The 9,185-nt window shown below is 46.6% G+C and overlaps 2 protein-coding genes across 2 annotated transcripts in view; one reads left to right on the forward strand and one right to left on the reverse strand.

Annotated features, from left to right (window-relative positions):
* Window positions 1-1,714, reverse strand: part of LOC128760068 (transforming acidic coiled-coil-containing protein 1-like) — a 30,040-nt gene extending 28,326 nt beyond the window's left edge. Inside the window, exon 1 of the mRNA XM_053867039.1 lies at window positions 1,567-1,714. The gene's annotated coding sequence lies outside the window, so the exon portion shown is untranslated. The remainder of the gene's footprint in view (window positions 1-1,566) is intronic.
* Window positions 1,715-4,227: 2,513 nt separating this feature from the next.
* Window positions 4,228-8,705, forward strand: LOC128760769 (neuronal vesicle trafficking-associated protein 1-like). Its single transcript, XM_053868424.1, has 5 exons — window positions 4,228-4,418; window positions 4,521-4,667; window positions 5,476-5,589; window positions 7,850-7,960; window positions 8,046-8,705. The coding sequence occupies exons 2-5, from the start codon at window positions 4,542-4,544 to the stop codon at window positions 8,244-8,246; spliced, it is 552 nt and encodes a 183-aa protein (XP_053724399.1). The 5' UTR covers window positions 4,228-4,418; window positions 4,521-4,541; the 3' UTR covers window positions 8,247-8,705.
* The last annotated feature ends 480 nt before the right edge of the window (window positions 8,706-9,185 follow it).

Raw genomic sequence — 9,185 nt, forward strand, 5'->3', positions numbered from 1 at the left:
GAGTTAAGCCCCAGGTTTTCAGAGATTGAGCCAGCCCGCGACCCAAGTGCTCCGTGCCCCTGGTCAGCCAAAACGGAAAGCAGGCCACGATGGAAGGAGGACCTGAGTCCGCCTCCGTCGGTGCTTGAGCCAGCCTGCAGGCAAGCCAGCATGGAATATATATATATATATATATATACTTAATCCTGGACTTACTATCAGATGATAGTCACTGCAACTGGTTATTATAACAGTCAAGGCGGCAGAGAGGCACATGACGACATCAAAGTACACAAAACATTTTGTCCAAATGAATACTAAGTAACAAAAATAGTGCTTTTTTGACATAGTTAAAAAGTGAGACACACGCAACTACTACGTACGTTGCTGTACGTTGTTGGGGACTTGCGTAAATCAAAAAGAAAAGCTAACAGACAAGCTGTTCTACTCCGAGTCCCCGGAGGTTGACTGAGGCCCCACCTTTCCTTTCAGCTTTGGGAAGTTTGAGAATCTTCTTTACTTAGCTCGACATTTCTCTGAGCCCTTCTTCAGGAGTTCCACTTCACATAGACCTGACTCATGCCACTGGGCCTCACAGGTCCTTCTTAGTGTGGCCATGTAGAACTTTTCCATTGCTTCCTCAGCTTCCAAAGCTTCTACTATCAAACTTAAAAAATCGTCTTGTGTTAGTTTTCTTTCATATTTCTGATGTTTTTGTTGGTAACATCTAACTTTGCTCTCTTCTGTGATGCCACAGCTCCAGCTTGTGTGAGCAGCTGAGATCCCAGTCTGGTTTGATGAGTGAGGAGCTACATGAAGACTGAACATCTGACCCCCCTCCCCGCAATACTTTTGTGTCATGTGAAAAACTCCTGAGCCGAGGGGGGGGGGGGAGGGGGCTCTGACTCGGAAATATTCAGCAGTGACAGGAAGTGCATGTCTTTATGTTTGGATGGATTTTCCTGCTCAGAAATGTAATGAAAGTATGAAGCAGGGTGCATTAAGTCACAGGCCGTGAGGTCATCACTCCAGGCAGAACATTCTTGATGTGCTCGGAAACTCAACATCCGAGCCGGCAAGTGACTCACAGCCACTGTTGAACGCCAGTCTGGACCTCAGGGTGTGCCTCAGTGACCTCATCCTCCCCAAAATACTGAAACCTCAGCCGCTTCAAATCAGAACCTTTCAGAGTCCATTCATCCAGAGAGCGTGCGTGTCTCCAGACTAACATCCTGTTTGTGGCACTTCCTCCCTGCTGTGGGAACAGAGGCAAACTTCCACTCAGACGCCGGCGAACAACACCCCCGATCATCTCAACTCTCAAGTTATGTCACCCTTTCTTTTCAAGTCTGACAAAAGATGGCTGAATGGAGCGGATCGATTTACGGACCCGGCATCACACCCACCACAAACTGCTGGATCAACGTGTCACACGAGAAGAGGCTTTGTGTGGTTGGAACGGACAATGCTCCAGTGGCAGCAGCAGGGATTTAAACCAGACAAAAAAAGCAGCAGGTCAGCAACAGAACAAACCCGAGAGCCTGATGGAAGCAGGTGAGCAGAGGAGGAAGACAAAGCTCTCCTCACCTTCAGTGTCCAGTCGTTCTCTGTGAGGAGGCGCTGCCGGGGAGCAGGAGTAGGTCCTTGCTGCAGGTCGGTTGACAGCTCTGCTCTCGAGCGGAGGAAGAGGCTCCCTCTGCGTGGCGGAGCAGAGTCCATGTGGCTGGATGGGAAGTGAAACTCCGGGCAAAAGTCCAAGCACAGTTTAAAGACACAGCAGCAGTCAGTTTTCAGAGAACAGACGTCACACTGTGTGAGTTCCCCGAGAGGAAAACTGCGACGTGAGCAAAGTGAGTTTTGTCACCGCACTTTCCTACTCTACAAGAGTCTCCAGGACATTTGTTGGATGATGGCTATGTATACTGTACATGCTCATGTGTTCATCTCTGCAGAAAAGAGAGCACAGCTGAACTATATAAACAAACAGAATAAGTCACAGCCATGTCAAAAATGACATGTGTATTACACGTTATACAGTAACTGAACTCATAGAAAGATCAAGGGAGAAGTCCCTTGGCAGTACAAAGTAGTGGTAGGTAGATGGGGTATCATAAAACAGCATTGCAGGGTGATGAAACAGAGTCCTCATTTTCAGAAGACACTAGATGGCACTCTTGGTTTAGATATGATGTGAGGTTTCATCAAATGAGTTGTCCAAGTCCAAAGTTTCATGATACCTCGTACCTAGTACAGAGGAAAAACTTTGTCATGTAAGAGACACAGAAAGGCTGAAGCAAAATCTCCTTCATTTTCCTGTGGTCAAGACGTAACGTCTTTATTCAATGAAATCCTTTTGTGTGTTGTGTGACTATTCAATAAATATTTTTGTTTCCATGGGCACTCCTTTATTGTGTTTCACTGTGTATCACTGTACCTGTGTGTGGCCTGTTGCTCAGCCTTCATAGCATTGTACGGCTCACTGCAGTGAGAGTGTGAAAGCAGAGAGGGGAGGGGCAGGACAAATGGCAGTTTGATAGACGTATCAGCGTCCCATCATTTTGAATGGTCAGGATGATTGGGTGGTGTTGACACAGTATTGTAGGCGAATGTTTGTGCCAGGATGGAATCAGGAGCTGCACAAACTATTCAAAGAAGCTCGGCTTTGATGAATGAAACAGGGGCTTGAGATTAGCAGTGGTGTCCTGTGACCTAAACGGAATCACGTGGGTTTGTTTAGTCTCCTTGGTGGTTTGAATGGTCGTCGAGTCGACAGATTCACATCATGCCGCTGGACAAAGTGCAGCTCGAGAGCCACCACAAAACACTCATCTAATGCTGATTCCATTTACCAAACAGCCTTTTAATGGAATGTGTATTGACCTCACTTCAAAGTCCTCATTCCACTGGTGGAATTTAAACCGCTCTTTTTTCATCCCCAAACAATTCCTGGTGTGTGGCTTTCTCATGCCCTCACTTGGGAGAAACTCTGTAAAGTTGCTTTTAGATTAAGATCATTAGATTAGATGGCCTTTACTGGTCAATTCTTTTTTTTTTCTGTTTTGCTATGTGTTCCAGCTCGATCAAAAGCATTGTTTAGGAATTCTACACTATGTGGCTCAACTGAAGCATCAGCCTGCAAAGCAGTACAGTGGTGCCTCAGTTCTCGACCACAATCCGTTCCAGACGGCCGTTCAGGAGCGATTCTGAATCGATTTTTCCCCATTACAATGAATGGAAAAAGAAATAATGCGTTCCAAGTGAGTGAATGTAGAGTGTCTGCTGCAGGTGCGCTGTTCGTCTATGTGTGTGTCCGCAAACCCTGGAGTGTGCGCTCCAGCCTCGGAGGTGTGGAGAGCGAGCACCTCCCCTGTGACACTCTACCACGGTCCAGTGTGGAGACAGGAAAGGTTTTACACCTCAATATGAAGAAAAAACAGCCAGTAAATGTAACTAACAGGACACGTCTGCGTACAGAGGTTGCGTTATACACAATAACAAAGTGGGTCGTGGGTCAGCTGATCGGTCCGCTCACGTTATGTTTTTTCCGGCTTTTTTGGGGGGCGTTCGAGTTCTGGATTTTTGTTCGAAATCAGAAGCAAAAAAATCTCGAAATTTTTGTTCGAACTCCGATTTGTCCGAAGTCCGGGACGTTCGAGGTCCAACTGTATATATATTCTATAAACAGTAAATTCCGTTTCTTGTTCATACGTGAGACGCACTGGTCTATAAGCCGCGGGTGCAGTGGTGCTGTATGCAGCGTAGAAAGGTCAGTGGTGGACCCGGCATAAAAATGCATGAGGATCACGTCTAAACTAGTTTTCAAAATGGGATCCAGCATAGTGACTGACTCATGAAACAAACAAGGCAATGTTCTGAACTTAATCCATGAAGTCCTCATATTTTTTATTGACATTAAAGCTCTCAAATGCACTGTTTTCTGAAGTCTGAAGTTCCGACACCACGTCAATAAAACGCCTGTCATTTCAGCATGATGCATAAAAATCCATATATTAGCTGCGTATTTGTATGAGCCGCAGGGTTCAGACCGCGAGAAAAAAAGTATTTATAGTCCGGACATTACGGTACATCTTTACTTTATGTGATGGGAACTTGTCTCAGCGAGGAAAGGACAACCTGGGATGCTCAGTCAGACCAGGTGAGAGAGGCTCTAAAGTGCTGGATGATGCTGTTCCTCCAGCAGCCTGGGCGATGATGTGACTCCAGAGCTCCAGTCACATGAGTCGGATGTAAATGAGGACGTTACATCATCATCAGCAGCAGCAGCAGAAGCAGCATCAGCACCACTCTGACCAGCAGCTCCGCTCTCTGCACCAGAAGCGAATCCCAGGTCAAACCCGCCACCAGGACCGAGCACAGACCACTGGAGACCCTCAGCTGGAAGCTGTTCTGACCTAAACCCGGCGTGTTTTCTGTCCAAGGTTCGTGTCGCGGATTCGGCCGCGGCCGCGCGCGCAGCTTCCGTCTGTCTTTGTGCTGCAAGCATCGCCTCAGCGTGTTCACTTCCTTCCTTCCTTCCTCAGCCGCTGCTGTCTCCGTCCACCATGGTGAAACTGGGAAACAATTTCAGCGAGAAGAACAACGGCAAGGTGTGCGAGGACGGCTTCGACACCATTCCTCTCATCACACCTCTGGACGCCAGCCAGCTGCAGTTCCCCGCCACGGAGAAGGTTCGTCTTCTTTTGTCTGATCTCTATCGCATGTTTTGGAAAAAACGAAACAAACACCGCGCTGTTTATAGTGGTCGAAGAAGGCTTTGTTTTTGTTCGATCACACCGTCGCCTGTGCACCTGATGTGACTGGAGCGATGCGGCTGCGCATTGATATGTAATGCCTTTATTGTGGCTCTAGTTTCTGTGATTTATTGGACATTTGTGTTGTTTATTACACAGTATTACTGTGTAATATTCCTCATCTGCCACAACAACAATAACCATAAGCTCCCAGATGAATAATGTGAACGGTATTTATCTGTTTAAAATGGGTTTATATATCCCAAACAGCCACAGCTGTGAAAGCCAAAGACTATGGATCACTTCAGTGGTTGTTTCAAAGAAGCAAGGTGTTTTTTAAAAACAAAACAAAACAAAAAACTAAAAAAAACAGTATTTTTATGGTGACCCTTAAAAATACTAAGTTGCATTTTATTTGAAGCATGTTTCTTGACATTGTTAAACACACAAAGGTAAAATGCATGAAAATCAAATGAAGTAGCTGCATGAATCTGTTATTACTACCCGGTGTTCTGAGTGATGCTTTGTGGCCAACTCTGTGTAGCTCAGTGAAACGTGATGGGTGTCGATGATACAAAATCAAGTCACTCTCTTCAAACAGTTTTCGCTCGTGAAGATGTGACTCCTCGCGGAAGTCTAGCATCTGTTTCAAGTGACTACTATTGAAAACTACAAAGGCGGATTACATAAAGAGAGAAAGAGATTGGTCTCAACCCTTCTGCGGGTGTTTGTTTGTGTCGAGCAGGTGGTGGTGAAGACCAAGGCTGAATATGAGGAGAACAAGAAAGGAAAGCTGCGCTCCCCCAAAATGGCAGAGTTCTCCATCAGCATCATCGAAGGTGTTTCCGAGCGAGTCAAAGTAAGCAACCTTTGACTCACACACACACACACACTCAAGCTGTCATCCCAGCACCCACCCCCACCTTCATGTGATCCAGTCAAGCTAGACATGATGCTCCACCGTTCACTTAACCCCTCCTCCCCGACTCCTTCATTAATTCAGCCGTTGCCATGGCGGCGGTCTCCCAGCACCTTATCTCGCACCTCCTCTGCCTTGTGTCAGGATTGTGCCATACAGCCAGAGCTCAGGAACATTTGAGCTCAACAGATGAGCATTGGCAGCGTGGCTAACTCAGGCCACAGTTGGAACATTTCAGCGAGAACCGAGCTTTGCTCCCAACATGCAATAGAGACAGAGACCTTGAGTCATTCACAGTTCACATCTGTGTGAGACGAAAGGAAACTGCAGCATCATGGGGAGACACTTGGATTTTATAGCAGCCACCAGAGAAGCTGCAATACAGTCAGATTTTGTACGGCTTTATGTGGCTCGAGCGTCTGAACAGCGCCGCCCAACTGCCTCCTCATCCGCTCCTGCTATAGCATCCGCACACTGAGGATTTTTAAGTCTGTTTACATGTTATCAAGCTTTCAACTGAGCTGAAGTCGTGTGATGTTGATCAACAGGTTTTTCAAAACTAAAATCATTCCATTTTAATTTGCACAATTTCAGGAACAAGTTTTGTAACTCATGGATCACGTTATAATTAGTGGTGGGACTTTAACAAGTTAACAAAAAAAGATTAAATTACATTTCACAGTTTGCTCTCCAGACAACAGGGAACCTTTCTAAGTGCAGGAGTTCCTGGTCCACTGATCACACTGATGCACAAGACACGTGGCAGCTAGGATGATAACAACAACAACAACCATGGAGGAATCCCTGAACAAAAGCAAACAAAAGCATCTGTTTGCTTTTGTTCAGGAATGTTTTTCGCTACACAATGGTCAGGACAACCTGGGATGCTCAGTCAGACCAGGTGAGAGAGGCTCTAAAGTGCTGGATGATGCTGTTCCTCGATAGCCGTATCATCTGATTTGAGTTGAACCTGTATGCATAAGCTTAAACATCAGGGTGATGGGAGAACTTCTGCTCAGTAGGTGGCAAGGTTTTATTGAAATGGATTTTCAAATCACACTGCCACCTAGTGGGCTCTGAAAATCAGGACACTGTTTCATGAAGCCTCTTCAGCCCATCACTGGCATGGAAGTGCCCGGAACACATTTTATGCTTCTGTCCTGAAGTGTGTCAAACTCAACTGCGCTGAAATATGGCAACCATAGCCCAAATTCTAGTGCACACTAGGCTCCAACTGACTCACAACAGGCGTCTCTGACTTGGCATACGCAGGCTTCAGGATGGAGTTAGCAGTCCATCTCAGTTTGATTCTCATCTGCCTCGATAGCAAGCACCTCTGTTTCCTTTCCTTCCATGTTTCTCTGTTGGAATGCTCCTTGATTCTTCGCGCCTGGAAGGATCGGCTCTCCTCACGCACATTTTTGCTTGTAAATGTTCAGCATGTTTAACATTTACCATTGTCAGCAGTGTCCATTTTCAGAGACGATTATCGCGACCAACTCTGCACACACCCCAGACACAAGACCTTTTAGCAGAGAGGCCTCTGGGTTCTATGTTCTACAGACTGTTTTCTGGTGGTTCTTAAGAGGCAGAGTCTCTCCTGTGGTTCCAGGATGTGCAGCTTTCCAGGAGGCATCCAAACTGAGCTAGGAACGACTCTTTCAGACAGCTTTCCTTTCCTTTGCACCTCTGACCTATAATGTTTCTTTCCATTGAAAAACAAAAGGAAAGAGCTAATATTTATACAACTCACCTGACAAAATCGAACATACCGTGGCCAAGCGTTGCGACCCAATCACATGTTTGGACCTCCCTGTCTCACTTCTTGAGAGGCAGTCTTTTGTGAAGGCAGCTTTCCCTCCAGTCATGACTGAAAGTAGGAAACTGACACGCATCTGCTGTGTGATCTCAGTTCTAATCCCAATGAAGTTTCTTGCACTGAGAACTCCAGTTTCCTCCCACTGCTCAGAAGACATACCAGCAGGAACTATGCGTGAACTCTATTGATGGACTGTAGACGTGTCAAGGCGCTGTTTTGCTGAAACGCTTGTCGTGTCATCTTGTGTGGGAGGCCAGGACTACATTAGGGCTCATCTTCAGGTTAGACGTGTGACCGCCGCAGGGTCGTGACTCGCGCTCAGTCAGTGATCACGTCATCACCATGGAAACAGGATTCCTGATCAGATGTGACTTCCTGCAGGTGACCCTGCTGGTGATCTGCGCTCTGGCCTTCCTGGTGTGTGTGGTGTTTCTCATCGTCTACAAGATCTACCAGTATGAGCAGCCTTGTCCCGACAGCTTCGTCTACATGGTAACTTTGTGTTGACCAGTTTTCATGTTTGTATCGACGTATTTTCCTTCAACTGAATGAGCCATTCTCTGTCTCCTGGGAGCAGCAGGGTCGCTGCATGCCGGCGGGGATGTACGGAAACTTCCCTCCTCAAGGGCCCACGGGTCGCGGGCGCCTCTTCACCCTCATCAACCACTACAACATTGCGAAGCAGACCATCACTCGCTCCGTCTCCCCCTGGATGACCATCATGTCGGAGGAGAAGGTGACCCAGCAGGAGACAGAGACGGCGCAGAAGCTGGCCTGAGCACCACGGGTCGCCCCCCCGCCTCTGGCCAAATAAATAAAAGCATGCTCTGCCATTCAAGCGATGCCTCGCTTCCTGTGGCCTCACGTCACCTCTCACTACTGAGCGGCCGCCTTGTTGCTCCGGTTTGGTCAGCTGAGCCGGCGACTGAGGTCCACAGTCAGCTGACTCATGGCTTGTTTGAACAGCGTATGTTGTTATTTATTTTGACACCACTGAGAAGCCAAGAGCATACTGACACACACACACACACACACACTATGGTGAACTCACTTTGGGGGCCCTCTTATTGCCATCACCCTTTCCCCAGCCTCTCACCCGAAACCGAACCATCCAACAAACATGGCTAACCTGAACCAGGACTCTGCAGCAAACTGACCCAGCTATTTTGACGTTTTAACCCTCAAATGGAAGCTTATTGAATTGGGGACACCAAATGCTTATAGTCTGAAAAATGTCCCCAATTTTGGGTGAAACATGAATACACACACTGCACATACACGCTACAGAAGTCACACTCAGTCAGATTGTAAAACACGGGAACATCCCTTGACCCGCAACTGAGAGTCTGCTCTGACTCTGATGCACGGGCTAGCGCCATCATAGAGAGGCGCAACTCCAATGGACCGTCTGAAATATTTCACTCAGATCCAATTGTGTATTTAATGTGTAACACTCACTATTGTAATACGAAATGAAAATTTGGCCAGCTGGAAGGAGTTCTTAAAATCTTAAAAGTGATTGAAGTAGTGACTATAGAGTGACATGGTAATTATAGAAAAAACAATGCTCGAACATTAATAAATGTGAAAGATCCAGAGAGTTTATTATTGACATGAAAATTGAGTGAGTTGAACTAATATATTTGGATATGAAGGCTGAAGCATAGATAGCCGAGATAGTACGTCAAAAATACCTTGAGATAGAAAACAAAACATC

Source organism: Synchiropus splendidus, chromosome 6, assembly GCF_027744825.2.
Source record: "Synchiropus splendidus isolate RoL2022-P1 chromosome 6, RoL_Sspl_1.0, whole genome shotgun sequence".
In the NCBI taxonomy this organism is placed as follows: domain Eukaryota; kingdom Metazoa; phylum Chordata; class Actinopteri; order Syngnathiformes; family Callionymidae; genus Synchiropus; species Synchiropus splendidus.